This window comes from Scomber japonicus, chromosome 17 (assembly GCF_027409825.1).
Source record: "Scomber japonicus isolate fScoJap1 chromosome 17, fScoJap1.pri, whole genome shotgun sequence".
NCBI lineage: Eukaryota > Metazoa > Chordata > Actinopteri > Scombriformes > Scombridae > Scomber > Scomber japonicus.
This window is the reverse complement of record NC_070594.1, coordinates 6,934,353-6,951,161: the sequence shown is the minus strand read 5'-3', so window position 1 is coordinate 6,951,161 and position 16,809 is coordinate 6,934,353. Positions and strand designations below refer to the sequence as shown.

The 16,809-nt window shown below is 39.0% G+C and overlaps 1 protein-coding gene across 1 annotated transcript in view; it reads right to left on the bottom strand.

Moving 5' to 3' along the window:
• Positions 1–454: 454 nt before the first annotated feature.
• cd109 (CD109 molecule) overlaps positions 455–16,809 on the bottom strand; it is a gene marked incomplete at its 3' end in the record, with an annotated part of 35,019 nt that continues 18,664 nt past the window's right edge. The window contains exons 26-34 of the mRNA XM_053337463.1: positions 15,412–15,583; positions 13,108–13,298; positions 11,220–11,378; positions 10,339–10,404; positions 8,669–8,805; positions 7,858–8,014; positions 7,671–7,773; positions 6,458–6,593; positions 455–482 (exon numbers count right to left, since the gene is read on the bottom strand). Of these exons, the coding sequence (XP_053193438.1) occupies positions 455–482; positions 6,458–6,593; positions 7,671–7,773; positions 7,858–8,014; positions 8,669–8,805; positions 10,339–10,404; positions 11,220–11,378; positions 13,108–13,298; positions 15,412–15,583 (1,149 nt within the window). The remainder of the gene's footprint in view (positions 483–6,457; positions 6,594–7,670; positions 7,774–7,857; positions 8,015–8,668; positions 8,806–10,338; positions 10,405–11,219; positions 11,379–13,107; positions 13,299–15,411; positions 15,584–16,809) is intronic.

Here is a 16,809-nt window from a genome sequence, read left to right as displayed (position 1 = left end):
AGGAAGGAAGGAAGGGAGGAAGGAAGGAAGGAAAGGAGGAAGGAAGGAAGGAAGAAAAAGGAAGGAAAGGAGTAAGAAGGAAAAGAAGAAGGAAGTAAGGAGAGAAGGAAGGAAAGGAGTAAGAAGGAAAAGAGGAAGGAAGTAAGGAGAGAAGGAAGGAAAGGATTAAGAAGGAAAAGAGGAAGGAAGTAAGGATGGAAGAAGGAAGTAAAGGAGTAAGGAGGGAAGGAAGGAATGAAAGAAAGAAGGAAGGAAGGAAAGGAGTAAGGGGGAAAAGAGGAAGGAAGGAAGGAAGGAAGGAAGGAAAGGAGGGAGGAAGGAAGGAAGAAAAAGGAAGGAAAGGAGTAAGAAGGAAAAGAAGAAGGAAGTAAGGAGAGAAGGAAGGAAAGGATTAAGAAGGAAAAGAAGAAGGAAGTAAGGAGAGAAGGAAGGAAAGGAGTAAGGATGGAAGAAGGAAGTAAAGGAGTAAGGAAGGAAGGAAGGAAGGAAGGAAAGGAGGAAAAGAGGAAGGAAGGGAGGAAGGAGGAAAAGAGGAAAGAAGGAAGGAAGGAAGGAAAGGAGTAAGGAGGAAAAGAGGAAGGAAGGACGGAAAGGAGGGAGGAAGGAAGGAAAGGAGTAAGGAGGAAAAGAGGAAGGAAGGAAGGAAAGGAGGGAGGAAGGAAGGAAAGGAAGGCCCATTCTCATGGACATCAAACACAGCTCCGGCACAGCTACCATATTTCAGAGGGCGCTTTGGACGACAGAGATGAGTCACTAGAACGTGCAGATGTTGCCATCTGGGTTCGATCAGCCGCCGAGGCCTCTGGAGCTCCGAGGCTGGACCAGACGAGTTGTTTCTATTGGATAAAAATCTGACAATACTCTCAAAGGCAGGAAAACAGAAAGTGAGGATTCTTTAAGTCTCCAATCAAGAGGAGAAGAAGTGAAAGTGAGGACAGATTTTTATTGTTTATTGACGGCTTTGAGACGCCAAACACCTTTCAAACTCGTTGAGAGAGTTATGCATGATGGAAGAATCTGATGTCTCCAGTCAGAACTTTAACAATCTCTTAATTATGAGCTTTGAAATATACAGAAAACAGACCAAACGAGTGCAGCAGGTGTTTTTACTTCCTGCCTCATCATGACTCTCCTCAGGACTGTGTGAGTGGATGCATGTCCTTCCCTCCCTCCTTCTCTCTTTCTTTCCTCTCCTACCTTCCTTCTTTCCTCCCTTTTTCCTTCCTCCCTTCCTTCCTTCTTTCCTCCCTTCTTTCCTTCCTCGCTTCCTTCCTTCCTCCCATCTTTCCTTCCTTCTTTCCTCCGTCCTTCCTCTCTTGCTTTCCTTCCTTCCTTCCTTCCTTCCTTCCTTCCTTCCTTCCTCCTGTCGTTCCTTCCTCCCTTCCTCCCTTCCTTCCTTCCTCAACAACAGAATCCAACGATCCCCTGACTTTTGCTCTTGCACCACCAGCATTTGTGATTCTGATTGAAATGTCTCAACAGCTGTTTTTGGAAGGATAAGTGTTGATATTTAGCATCTGGGCGCAATCCCACATAAGGAAGCACATGCTCACTACAGCAGTGTGTGAGAGGGGTTGATTGTGTCAGATGAGCCTACCGGTGGAAGCTGGAGGTGGAGGCCAAAAAGTGACAGTTTAGCTTATACAGGTGAACAGTGTTGCTGCAGGTTTGGTAGAAAATGACTGAGCAGCTTCAGTGGTGGAGTGTTTCTGCACCCTAGTGGTCAAACATTACATCCTGCAGCTTCAAAACAAACCTGAAACAAACTATGAAAACCACATTTAATAATTCATTGATAATTGACTGCATCTCAGATATTTGTATCAATCAATCAAACTTTAATTATATAGCAGCTTTAATTAGTGTACACTGTAAGAAATGACCATACGAATAACACCAAAATGCTGTAAAATCATGACATCAAAAACTCCCCTTTCTTCCTTCCTTCTTTCCTCCCTTCATCCTCCCTTCCCTCCTTTCCTTTCTTCACTCCTTCTTCCCTCCCTCCTTACCTTCCTCCCAAAACAACATAGTCCTTTGTAGAAATGACCTAGTGTTGTATGTATGCATTATTCATTAGTCAGGTGGATTTTGAGGGTACTTAGTAATAGAAAGAATTAGTTAAATATCAGTCTTATAATGAGGCTTTTTTTAGTTGAATAATGTTTGTTTGGTATTTGTCAGTGTATTTGAAACAACTGGAAGTAAATCTTACTGAAAGAATTGGTTTAATAACATAATAGTCATGCTAATTTAGCAGAAATCCAATGGTGCATTTACTGGATTAAAATATAAATTTATGCATTTGTTTTCTAGCAACCATAACCGTAAAAACAACAGGATTTTTTTTACAGTGTAGTTCAAAGTGCTTTACAATTAGTTGATTGACAAGCTGATAATGAGACAGAACAAGTGACAAGATAAAGAAAAGAAATTAAAAAAAACAAAGAACAAATTAAAAGACAAAAAATGAGACCAATGCACACAAGAGAAGACAAGTAAATAAATAAAATAATTGAATAAATAAATAAAATAAGAGAGAAAAGAGAAGTGTCCATCAAACTCAACTAATGCAGCTTTTCCAACCAAAGCTAGGTTACTGTACAGTTCACAGCTCCCTAACTCATACAAGTCGTGTTGACTCGTGTACTGGGACAGAAGGTGATCCACAGGCCTTGTGCTGTAGGGGTCAAAGGTCAGCTGTAATGAGGCAGAACGTCTGAGGCCCCTAAAAATCCAGAGGGCAGATAAATGCCACCTGCCCAACAAGACTGGAGCTGCTTCTCACATCAACATGTGGGTCAAATATTCTTGGCCCAGGTTCGCCGTTTCTCTCGACCATTAAGTTCAACCTGTCCATCATCTCAGGAGCTTTGAAGTGACGGAGCCGTGTCGTTAATGTTTATGCCTCCGTCACTTTGATTGTCGCAGGGATTTATTGAGCTCCAGCACCATTACACAGCAAACATGCAGATTTATGGGAGGCCTTTAAGTGTTGCTCTTGTTCCAGTTTAATGTTTTGGATGCTCATCCAGTCAAAGTCACAGTGTGATACACAGCTACGCTTCCTGCTGAGGTTAACGGACACAGAGTAAAGCTTTCATATTGATTGTTTAGTGTTTAGTCTAGAAAATGCTGTGAGACTTCTACTGTCCTCTCACACAGCTGGTTCTCAACCTGGAGGTCACGGCCCCTCCAGGGATCACAGAGAGACTTAAAGACACCAAGCTTCAGCATTTTATTTTTATTACTTTTGAACATGTATGCATAAAGAGACGTGTGTGTGTGTATGTGTGGATTGTTTTCTCTTGCCTATGTAAAGCACTTTGTGACGATATAAATACATTTTACTTACTTTCTTACTCATTTAAAATGGGTTACAGGCAGCAGTGTTGTGCCTGAACGCCTTCAATGAACGATCGTTCATGAACTCGTTCATATTTTGGGTGAACGTGAACTGAACGTACTGTATTTCTGCCTGATGAACGTTATTGTGTACACGTTCATTCTGGCGTTTGTGAACAGCGCTTTCTCATAGTTTAAAGCGATGGTTCGGTGTAATTTCGACCTAGCGTCATATGCACCATGAGGTCTATCTAAACATTCATTTTCATTTGGTCCAAATTAGTGGAGTTAGAGCCATCAGCCGAATGGCTTAGTACAGGCGCTAATGGTCTTCCAGCTGAAAACCCGGCTAAAACACACTGTTCTCTGTTGCTGAGTATGTTCACGTTGTTCACTCTCATGTTCAGGATCTTTGGAGGAAAGAAAGAGAGAAATACGAGAAATCCTGCTACTATAGTTTGTTTATGTTGCTTCTGGAGCTGGAGGAAGATTCCTGAAGCCGACCAATCAGAACAGAGTGGATTCATTAGGAGGCGGGCCTTAAAGAGACAGGAGCTAAAACAGCCTGTTTTAGACGGAGGCTGAACTGAAGAAGCTGCATAAGGGGCCAGTATAACATAAATAAGTTAAACATTTTTAAGTGTAAATCATGCAGAGATAATCCAGTAGAGCCCCAGAATATAGATATAGACCTATGTTTTTAATATTGACTGTCTGACCTACAAAACAAGCCCTTTTTTATGGTATCATAGAATCATCATCATTTCATTAAAATACAAATTAAGAGTTTTAAAACAGTTTCCTTTCATATTTCTTATGTAATGTAATATTTAGTGTAATATCTTTGCAGAGTCAGTGTCAACCTTTACTTATTTTATTATTTGTTGGTTTTGAACCCCCGTCTAAAATTCTCAACCACGTCTCACCACCAAGAAAAACATAGATACACAAACTGCATCAACACAAAATCCCAGAAACAAAGATCTCACAGTAACATTTATTATTTTTCGACAGTGTAGTTACTTATACTGTCCTATCACTTTGTAGCAAACATGATTAATATAGTAGAGACTCCCTGGATGTACATGTATAGTATCATCAATCAATATTCCCATGATACATTGCAAGAAAAGTGTTGAAACGCTGGATTTCAATATAAAAAAAAGATGAAGAAGAAATTACAATCTGACTTTACAAACATGATACAGCGTATGATTTAACGACGTATGAGACAAAATATTTAGTTGAACAGCATCACTCAGTCATTATTCAGTGAGTCACGCCACACATCGGCTGTGTTCACATGCACAACGAATATTTGTGGTTTTACAGATTGATTTCGTAATTAACCGATCAACATGGCTGGTTAAAGAACTGACGTCACTGTCTGGAAAATTCTAACGTTTGGTACAAAAAGTCTATATTAATTAGATTTGAAGCTGAAAAGAGCAAAAAACCAAACCCAAGAAGAATCCCAAAACGAGGACAAACCAAATCGTGTCTTCTTTTCTTTTTGAACATGGAGCGCCTCATTTGAATTGATTTCGACATATGTTTTTTGTTTTCTTGCTTATAATGTTTTATTTTGTTGCTTCTTGTCTTATATCTTATATTCTTTTGTTTTGAAATTAAAAAAAACAAACTGAAACAAAGCCTGAACGAACCAAAGCATAGAAGATTTTTGTTATTTCTACCCACAACATTTAGATATTTTAAAGTTTTGTGATGGTAGAAAGACTCCAAAACAAGCTAACAGACGCTAGCATCCTTTCTATATTGTCAGCTAATAAAGTTATTATAGGTAATCTGTAAGCTAACCATCACCTACTTCAGCTAGTACTATATTTCTCTTTAAGATAAACATAAATGTCTTTGTGAAGCTGTGCAGAAAAATTAGGTTTGCAGAGAAGCTGATGAGCACAACTTTCAGATCTTAACATTAGCATTAGCACTTTATTTTGAAGGCTGCTCTTTCTATGATTTTATATTTAGAAGTGAAAATAAAATTGATTCTGATTCTGAAAGTGTAGATCTGCATGTCAACCAAGCTGGATTCAGTTCTGATCAGGTCTAAAACTGAGACAAAAGCAAACATACTACATACAAGTATAAAAATAGCAACCACAAAAGCATCTCTGAGCGACTTCCATGCACCTTTGCCTACATGCAGCTAGGAGAAGCATCATTTCTATCTTTCTATATCCAGCTGTTTTTGCTCTCTACCAACTTCCTGAGGGAAATATCTGGCTCTTAAGCTGCTAAATGCTCCACTATGTTCACCAGCTAGTCTCTAACTCTATCTGCCTGCTGTTTGGTGCTGAGCAGGAAGTGTACAGAGAGTTTATTAGAACACAGTAAATGTGGCTGAAAACATACACTAAGAGCTAAAAGTGGCTAAAAGGCTCCGCAGAGCTTCAGAAATAGTGATAGTTCTCAGCTAAATTGCAAAAAACGCTGATTAAAATCCACCTGACTCTTAACTGGTTCATTCAAAACTTTCATTGGTTCATTTCAACATTATTGTAATCAAACACTCACTTTCTGAATCTGTCTTTTTTTTCTGAAACACTTGTTTTTTTTAACCTTCCTGTCCTCCTGGGTCAAATTGACCCCGTCTGTTTTGACTGTTCCTTTCCTTTCCTTTCCTTTCCTTGCTTCCTCCATCCCCCTTTCTTCCTTCCTTCTGTCCTTCTTTCCTCCCTCCCTCCTTCTTTCCTTCCTTCCTTCTTTCTTTCCTTCCTTCCTTCCTTCTTTCCCTCCTTCCTTCCTCCCTCCTTTCCTCTTTTCTTTCCTTCTTCCCTTCCTTCCTTCCTTCCTTCCTTGACTCGAGGACAACAGGAGGGTTAATCATCAAGCTCAAACTCCCAACATACTGTTCCTCTTCCTCAATACCAATATGCACGTTTACAGACATAAAACATCTATCAAGTCACACTCTGAATATTAACGCAACAAGTTTACCTTCATATATAAATGTTACACCTTCCACTAAAAGTTAAACCTGACACATGTTTCCATCTAAAGCCGAGATAAGCTAAGGTTGGATCTTATTTACAGGACGAAGGAGAGGATGAGGAGAAGCAGAGCGGCTGGTAAACTGGTCAGCGCCGTGTGTCGTCTGCCGTGTGATGCTAGGTCGAACTCATAAAGGTCCTGAACTCTGCACTGACTGCAGTCATCGCCACAGAAGGAGCAGGTGGACAAGTCCGTCCTCCACTCTGAATTATACGTCCTCGCCGTCCTTCGCCCTGGAAGAGTAAAATATTCAACGTGAGTCTTCCTACGTTTAAGTTCTGTTTGTTCAGTTTCTTCTTTTGGTTTCAGAGTAGGATATGAAAGTAGCAACCAGGGATCTTTCAAGGCTCTCTGATGTTTTAAATAAAGCAGTAACAGATTTTTTTTTGTCCACTTATTTTCATCAGAAACATGTAACAACACTGACATATGATCATGTAACATTTTTGGACATTTTTGGCTTTTCATTTCATAACCCTCTTGATCATTTGAGACTGTGTTCATGCATATGGCATTAAATTCTCCACGGATATATTCTTTTTAAATTTAATTTTTAATTTTATTTCAGTCAATCACTTATAATATGTTATAATAGGTCTATAATACATTTAATAGACAAAAGTATTCCTCTAAAACTCCAAGGGACAAAAATGTCCCCATTAAAACCCATTAAAACTAAAAATGTTTGACCTCCCTGCCAAAATATGACTCTTTCATGCATTCCTGTATTGTGGGATTCAAAACTGCAGGGATTTTTTCACCAGATAACATCATTTAACTGTATTTTGCCTTTGGGGAGAATACAATGTAGTGTATCCTTGTCCTGCTTGCCCTGTATTATGAAGTACAGCAGACCAGTGAAACATGTGGTTGCACCCAAAATGACCTAAATGTTTGTGTGTGTGCAGATACAAGTAGATAATTTGTATTGTCTTGCAGGTCTCCATTTATAAGCATTGATGCTACTTTATGGCAGCTGATTTTACTCTCTACCAACTTCCTGAGGGGAAATATCTGGCTCTTTAGCTGCTAAATGCTCCACTATGTTCACCAGCTAGTCTGCAGATAACTGTGTCTGTAGTGAACAGTGGCTTTTTACAGCTTTTTCTCCCTCCTGAAGCTGCCTGCTGCGACGAAAACAACACTGTAAGAGCACTGAGAGTGAAGCGAAACAGTAAAGTTGCAGCTGGACAGTAAAAAAAAAAGAGCTTAAACTCACTTTAAAGAGAAGAGGAGCTACAGAGTCTCATCACACTGAAAATATTTATTATAGCTACTTGAAAGTCTAAAGTGTGTCAAGTTCTTCTTACTTGGTTCATAATAATCATAAAGGAGAACAGTTGCTTCCTGGACTTTGGCCACTTTATACTCCATCACCAGAGGAATCATGAGGCACATCTCCTCCGTCGTCACCTGGAAACACATTTACATTTCACTTGTTTGTCTGAATTCTCTGTGTGTGACATTAAAAGACATTTATGTTTCAGTGAAGCTCACAGAGTCCAGGTAGAGGATGGCTTTCCCTGGCTGGGTCTCCACTTTCTTCACCTCCCCGTCGATGTGGATGGCGTCCGGCGACAGGCTGAAGCCGCTCAGCAGACCCACCTCCATGATGGCCATGCCCGTCGCATTCAGACCCACCTGCTCTGACAGACTGTGCGACAAAACATGGTGCATTTTATTTATCAGGACAGTAATTTAACCACTTTTTCTCAGTCACACCGGCGCAGAAACAGAAAAGATGAATTCCAATACAAAACAAACTAATATGAAAACTACAACTTTATAACAAACCTCATCTATGTAAGCATTCTTTGAACTTTGACCTGTAACTACCAGAACATAATAACTATAATAATAATTAAGATAACGGGATGGATGGACGGACAACCCCAAAAAATAAGACCACAGCTGCTAATGGCACGATGGCGTAAAAATATTACATATAAATACAAAATTTTGATGTCATGTTGCACAAACTTATAGAGCAAGTAAAGTGATTTCCTTCATATCAGCATTATAATATTTAAATTAAAGGGTATTTACTCGCCTGTTGCTTATTGCTTACAGCTTATTCTATACTTAATGAATGTGCCAGTTTTGTTTTTGTAAAATCAGTTTTTCAAATGGACATTCATTGTTTTTATTGTCTATGATCTTCACTTTATTTATACCTTACGTCTACTATGTTTTACTGTTTGTAAGCTGGCGTAGTGAAAGTGTGACAGATATCACACACATGCTGTGGACCGTTGTTTGCGTCATGCTGTCGGTATGCGAGCGACTGTCAGCGAGCCAACCTGCTCACCTGCTGCAGATGAACAGATGTGCAGAGTTTATTTCTTCGTCAAACAGCTCGACGAACAGATGAAACGCCTCGTGTCCGCCGGCATCTCGTCTCCTCCTCATCATCTCTTCATTCCTGATGTTGTAAAACACGTTCAGCTGAGAGAGGAGAAGAGAAATCAGACATCAGTCGTTACGGATCATGGAGCTTACTCACATTTTGCTTTGGCTTTAATTTGTATTACGTATTCATGATCATACGTCATTTTGTTTTGTTGTCTGAACAACACAGTTTTGTTTTTATGTAACTGAAAACCAGAGGTGGAAAAGTAACTAAGTACATTTATTCAAGTACTATACTAGTATAATTTTGAGGTAATTGAACTTAACTTGAGTATTTCCATTTAATGCTACTTTATACTTCACTCCACTACATTTATTTGACAGCTTTAGTCACTTTTCAGATGAAGATTTGACACAATGGATAATATAACAAGCTTTTAAAATGATAATGATTAAAGATGAAACTAAAAAGCAGTGTGTAGTCAGGCTCATATTTCAGAGTTGTTAACAGCTCCACCAAATAGTGATTTTTCCCTCTAAACTTCTCACATGGTTTCATTTCAATAAATGTTCAAATGATCCAATATTTCAGCAAAAATCAAAAATTAGAGAAAAAGTCCAAAAACTGAAATCATCTCACCAGCCCTCACATTTATCTGCTGACCCTTTGGAGGGGCCCCACCCCTATGTTGGGAACCACAGGACTAAACTAGCTAACTGTATATAAAGTAGTATAAACTAGCTAACTGTATATAAAGTAGTGTAAACTAGCTAACTGTATATAAAGTAGTATAAACTAGCTAACTGTATATAAAGTAGTGTAAACTAGCTAACTGTATATAAAGTAGTGTAAACTAGCTAACTGTATATAAAGTAGTGTAAACTAGCTAACTGTATATAAAGTAGTATAAACTAGCTAACTGTATATAAACTAGCTAACTGTATATAAAGTAGTGTAAACTAGCTAACCGTATATAAAGTAGTATAAACTAGCTAACTGTATATAAAGTAGTGTAAACTAGCTAACTGTATATAAACTAGCTAACTGTATATAAACTAGCTAACTGTATATAAACTAGCTAACTGTATATAAAGTAGTATAAACTAGCTAACTGTATATAAAGTAGTGTAAACTAGCTAACTGTATATAAAGTAGTATAAACTAGCTAACTGTATATAAAGTAGTGTAAACTAGCTAACTGTATATAAAGTAGTGTAAACTAGCTAACTGTATATAAAGTAGTGTAAACTAGCTAACTGTATATAAAGTAGTGTAAACTAGCTAACTGTATATAAAGTAGTATAAACTAGCTAACTGTATATAAAGTAGTATAAACTAGCTCCACCTCCAGCAGCTACAACAGTAACATGTTGCTCTAACACTGATGCTTCACTATTAATAATCTAATGATGTCATATATAATAATATATCACTACTTTTACTGTAATACTGCATACTACATCACTATAATACTGCAGTACTTTTACTGTAATACTGCATACTACACCACTCATAATACTGCAGTACTTTTACTGTAATACTGCATACTACATCACTCATAATACTGCAGTACTTTCTGTAATAATACATAGTACACCATAATATTTTAAACATTTCTCTCCTGCTACCTGAAAGACAGCGAGTCCGTGACCTTCTGCAGTCACGTGAAGCTTCAGATCATCTTTTGGCTCGATCTGAAACACAACAAGGCACCGAGACCTTCCAGATTACTCTGAGATCAGCGAGCTGGTTCAAAACTTTCAGCTCCACATAAAAGTGAGCAGAGAGCAGTTCTCTGTGGAAATAACAATGACAGTGCTTCCTCAGCCACAGTGCAGTCAGTGGTCAGTGTGGGATTACACTTAAACCCAAATCCAAATTTAAACCAGACATTTCCCCAATAAATCTGACTCACTATTAAAAAAGGAGGTTTCTTTTTTTACATACAGTACCAGTCAAACGTTTGGACACACTTTCACATTCACATCAGTCAGAAAGTGTGTCCAAACTTTTGACTGGTACTGTACGTTATATTTTTATTATAATTTTCCCAACAAATATGCATTCCTTTTAATTACATTTGACTTTATGTATTCAAAATATTATGTAATACATAAAATATCATATTTTTTACAGATTAGAATATAAAATATGAATTTTACTTTAATCAGTTTGCTTTATTTTATTAACAAAGCATATTCAGTGTATTACATTATTTTACTATCATTTAAATAATAGAATCATTTTGATTTTGGATGCAACATTTCCCTTTAGGTCAATTTCTATTAAATTTATCTCATAGAGGCTTTCAATATGGTGATCACTTTTATTATTAAAGGGATATGAAATAAATATAGTGTATTTTTTGTTTAAATAAAACAACATTTGATTCGTTTATTTGAGATATGTAAAATCAAACTTGGGACAGCCAGATAATCTCTCACTTTCTGATAAACCTGTGTGTGTGTATATGTGTGTATATGTGTGTGTTTGTGTGTTCTCGGTGTACCTGCTGGCTCTGGTGAAGCAGGTAGTTGTCCTGTTGGATGATAAAGAAAGCGACGTTGGTGGACGAGGGGTCAGAGGTCACCGCGATGGTGAGGTCAACGTCATGAGACCCGCCCAGAGCTGCGAACGTCGACAAAGCCTGCAGAGCCACGACTGTGTCCTGATAGAGGAAAATAACACACACACACACACATACACATACACACACACACACACACGCACACACACACACACACACACACACACACACACACACACACACACACACTTGTTTATCAGACTCAACCTCACGCATCTGCTGTAAAATATTCTGTCACAGTCCTTCGTCTACGTCACGCATTGATTCTTATTTTGAACAGATGTTTACAGATGTGCATTGTTTATGTGCACGAGGGATTTGCCTGACAAAAACCTCTGAAATTTACAGCGTTGCGTTTTCTGGGTTTTTCTCTTGTTGCATCTCTCTGTGTGCTTGCATGCATGCGTGCTGAGGGGTTAATTACTGTTTAGTCACCACATACTCAGACAGCCACAATCTACTTCTGATGTGACTAAAAGCCGCAGTTTATTGCTGTAGTAAGTAACACGGAGGGGACTTTTTTTTCCCCCCCTTCCATTAATGATGTACATGTGCATCCAGGACACAAAGGTGACATGAAGTGAACAGCTGCTGGCAGTAATACAAGGAGAAAACAAAAGAAAACTAACCTCAATTAAACTTGAGGTAAATAATGCAAGATACAAAAAAGACTGTGCAGATGTTTCAATCAAGGCTGGATTGCCCTCAGGGGCCCCTAAAGCCTTACTTCATATCATCTGGGGTCATAATCAAACATTTGTTATAAATTTTCTCACACTGAAGTACAACATGAACTCTGATGGGTCCTCCAGCCTCTATCTTGTGGTCCTGGTCTCTGTGAGGGACTTTAATAGTTTTAATAGTTTATATTGAGCTCATTTGCTGTAAAGTTTTATTTTATCAAACTGAACAAGGGACATGCTGCAGCCAACTATTGTTTCTTTTTATTTTATTATTATCAATAGTTCTGACAGTTTAATAATCCATTGAAGGTTGAGTGCATAAAAAGTCAGAAAGTAATGAAAATGTTTATCATTTTTCCCCTGAAGTTCACATCAACATATTCACATGACTTTGTTGTTTTGTCTGACCAACTCAAATATATTGAGTTTTATATCATGGAAAACCAGGAAAACTAGCAAATAGTCACATTAGAGAAGCTGCTACCAGAGAATGTGGGGCATTGTTGCTTAAATAATTAAACATGTTGCCAATTAATGCTCTGTCAGTTGACTAATCAATTAATCAACTTATTCCTCATCAGTCTTCTCTCCCTTTTTGTTTGGGCTGGACTGAAAAAGCTGTTTTGAGTCGCATCTTTAAAGACTGATTTAAGTTTGATTTAAGTTGCCTTTATCATTTAGACTGTGTTCATTATGTGTGACTAAATCACATGGACACAAAAAAACATCATTGACCCATTTAAATCTTGTTTTTTCATTTCAGTTTTGTTGGATTTGCTCTTATCTGCCTGCCTTTGTTTTTTTTCCTGCATGAGCCTGAATAAATAAGTTCCTCTTCAGCCTTGTTCTGTCTGATCTCTCTGTCTGATGGCTCCAGCTGCTCCGCTCCACCTAACAATAGGAGGTTAATCCCATGATCGTTTCATAAAATGTATTCTGCATGTTTGTTTGGCCTCAAGGATTTCAGACAAATGAGATTTTAACCAGGCACCTCTTTAAAAGCTAACTCTAATCTCTCCAATTAACCCAAACATACAAGAAAGTGGGTATCTAAACCAAATCTGATCCAAAAATGTCCAAATCAGACTAAACTGATTTATTCCTGTTTTAGACTTTTAAGATCTGACCTGAGTGCTTCCGAATCCTCCCTTGTGGTTTCGCTGTTGGCTGAGCCACTTCATGAGTCCGAGGCCCTCAGCGACGCGGCCCAGCTGGTGCAGAGAGAGCAGCACATAGGACGCCATCTCGATGTCTGCAGAGCGAGGCTGCCACGATTCAGAGAGCCCGCCGTCCGGGGACCACCACATCGGCACGCCGTCTACTCACAGAGGAGAGTCAGAGGAGAGAAACCTTTTAACTTCTAACAATGGTTGCGGCTGTTTTCCTGCCCCTTTGCACAATTTTCAGTTTTTCAGTGTTTGTTTTTAATGTCTTCATGATATGGTGTATACTGTTAATGCTGTTTATTTTAATTATTTAACATGGGTTAACTCCTGTTGTTTTTAACCTTCCTGTTGTCCTCGAGTCAAGGAAGGAAGGCAGGAAGAAGGAAGGAAAGGAGGGAGGAAGGAAGGAAGGAAGGGAGGGAGTAAAGGAAGGAAGGAAGGACGGAGGAAATAAAGAAGGAAGGAAGGTAGGCGGGAGGGAGGAAAGAAGGAAGGAAGGGAGGAAGGAAAGGAGGGAGGAAGGAAGAAGGAAGGAAAGGAAGGAAGGAAGGAAGGAAAGGAGGGAGGAAGAAAGAAGGAAGGAAAAGAGGGAAGGAAGGAAGGAAGGAAGGAAAGGAGGGAGGAAAAAAGGAAGGAAGGAAAGAAGGGAGGAAATAAGGAAGGAAGGTAGGAGGGAGGGAGGATGGAAGGAAAGGAGGGAGGAATAAAGGAAGGAAGGAAGGAAGGAAGGAAGGAACAGCCAAAACAGACAGGGTCAATTTGACCCGGGAGGACGACAGGAAGGTTAAAATGCTCTAAATACATTTGACTAGACTGTTTGTATTTGTCTTACTCCATTTTAACTGAATTTTATTTTCAATTTAACACTTTTTAAATGTATTTAAATGTCTTTATTTTGCTATATGTTGCTTTTATATCCTGTCTTGATGTATTTTATGTTTATGTAAAACACTTTGAATTGCCTTGTTGCTATACAATTAAATGTACCTTGCCATGCCTGGCTTGGACTAGTCCAAAATCCACTAAATTAATGAACTATGGAGCTCTTGACGGTAATTTGAAACTGACAAAATGTTCACTTTAATGTTTATCTTTGTCTAAGTGTTTGTTTCTGAGTAATACGTGTTTGTATGTCTCGATACAAAAACTCTTTGAACCTTAAACATTTCTGGGCAAACACGAATAAAATGAAGCAATTGAAGGAAAATTAAAACTCAAATAAAATCAGCAATCATTTGACAAGGGAAACATTTAGCTTTGGCTTTTAGAGATTAAATAAAGGTAAGTAAAGGGAAAAAAAACTACAAAATGGGATTATAGAGGAAGTTATACACTGGAACTATTTCTCGATCATCAGAGGAGACATTGTGAAGTGTAAGGCGGATGAATAAACTGACTGGAGATCTCATAGTGACAACAAACCTCCAGGAAAGCTCTGCTCCTGGCTGCTCTGAAGTAACAAATATTTCCTACATAATAACTCCCCATAAAAGCAGAAACCAGAGGAGATGTTGGCAGGTGTATTTACAGAGCCTCACAAGCTCGAGCTCGTAACTAAACCTCTCAGACTTTGTGCCGGAGCTCTCTTATGAAATTTACAATGTAGTACAAAGTCAAGAGGTTGTGATAAGTAGCAGGAGAAGTGAATGAAGATCAGCATGCTCAGTGGTGTCTGCCTTACACTGAACTACTCTCTAGAGACTCAAAATGTGATCACTGTTAGTAGTTTTTGGAGTCGTTTTTAAATAAAATAAAGTGACCAAACTCTTCACAATAAAGGAACATGTCACCTAATGCAGCTATGTGGTCTACAGCACAGAGGAATAAGATATATCATACTTTGGATTCACACATAATATTTGTTAGTAGATCAGTTCGGCTCCAAACATGAGATTTGTTGACATTAACCCTCCTGTTGTCCTCGAGTCAAGGAAGGAAGGCAGGAAGAAGGAGGGAGTAAAGGAAGGAAGGAAGGAAGGACGGAGGAAATAAAGAAGGAAGGAAGGTAGGCGGGAGGGAGGAAAGAAGGAAGGAAGGGAGGAAGGAAAGGAGGGAGGAAGAAAGAAGGAAGGAAGAACGGAGGAAATAAAGAAGGAAGGATTCTTATGTATTGATTTGATTTGATTGATTTGATCAGGATAGATATGTTTGGTGATAGATAGATAGAGAGAGAGAGGGGGGGTGGATGGATGGATGGATGGATGGATGGATGATAGATAGATAGAGACAGAGAGAGAAAGGGGGGGGGGGGGTAGATAGCTCTACCTCTCATCTCAGCTCGTCCAATCAGCTCGTTGAGTGCCGCGTCGGCGCTGGAGCTGCCGGACAGAGCCAGAGCGAAGGTGAGCAGGCCGAGGCTGTAGTTACTGGAGACGCCCAGAGCCAAGCGGGTCTCCAGGAACATCAGGGCCGCAGACACCTGGCTCTCATAGTGAGCCTGATACACACACACACACACACGCACACACACACACACACACACACACGGAGAGAGAGAACAGGGCAGTGACGTTTTTAGACATCTGTTCAGCTCGATGGCATTTATGAGATCAGATTATAAAAGACGCAGCGCGATGAGGCAACATCTTTGGACACATTAGTTTCTCCAGATTTTCCTATTTATATTTTTACAGACTGCTCATTAAAATGAAACTTTATTGATCCCTGTGGGGTAAACAGATATCCAAGAGAGCGAGAGAGCGAGAGAGAGCCAATGTCAGATAACTCTATTCTGGCTATCAGGGCAACTGTCGGACAATCGGTTCACCATTTTGTTACTAACTGAAATATCTCAACAATTATTTTATGGATTATCATAAAATTTTGTACCAACATTCATGTTCCCTAAACACTGAGTTATATGAATTCTGGTGATATTCTGACTTTTCCTTCAGAGCCATCCATCATCTGGTCAAACATGTCCAATACTTTGCTTTATGACCAAATACCTGCAAAACTACATTTCCATCAAGCTATCAAGCTCACCTAATTAGAAAACATTAACATGCTGACAGCACATAAATAAGACTGTTTATATTTGGACAGTGACACATTTTTGGCTCTCCAGGATATATTACATTAAAGTCTCAGCTTTAATTTGAGTAGTGTAACTTCACATCAGTAATAAACTGTTTGGGAGATGTAGCCCTTTAAGTTTAGGTGCTCAAATATAATTGGACAGATACACATGAGGAGACTTGAATGTACTGAAGCACAGTATGACTTATGACCATAGACTGTATAAAAGAAATGGACGTAACATCCGTGACATCACCCATTGGTTTGTGGACTGCTGCTCGGAAGCCAATAGTTTCGAATCTAGGCAGCGCCATCTTGAAAATTTCAGGTGCATGCTGGGAAAAATAAAAACTAGGATTCTACTTATATGGCCATGGGCGGAGTGGGGAGGTTGCTATCGTTGCGAGGGCTGGATCTCGAGGACATTGGTCAATCAACCTGTCAATCAGGACGTAGCCACGCCCTAATGCATACCCTGCTTTATCGTCAAATATAAAATCAGGGAGGACAAAATTTCACAAATGAACATCATACTGCATTGAAGAAAGCTTTAAACTAGCGATTGAGACCATAAACACATTTTGAAAACGTTTACTGAGGTTAGAAATCAAGTGAGAAGTTGGTGAATTCTCCATTGACTTGTAT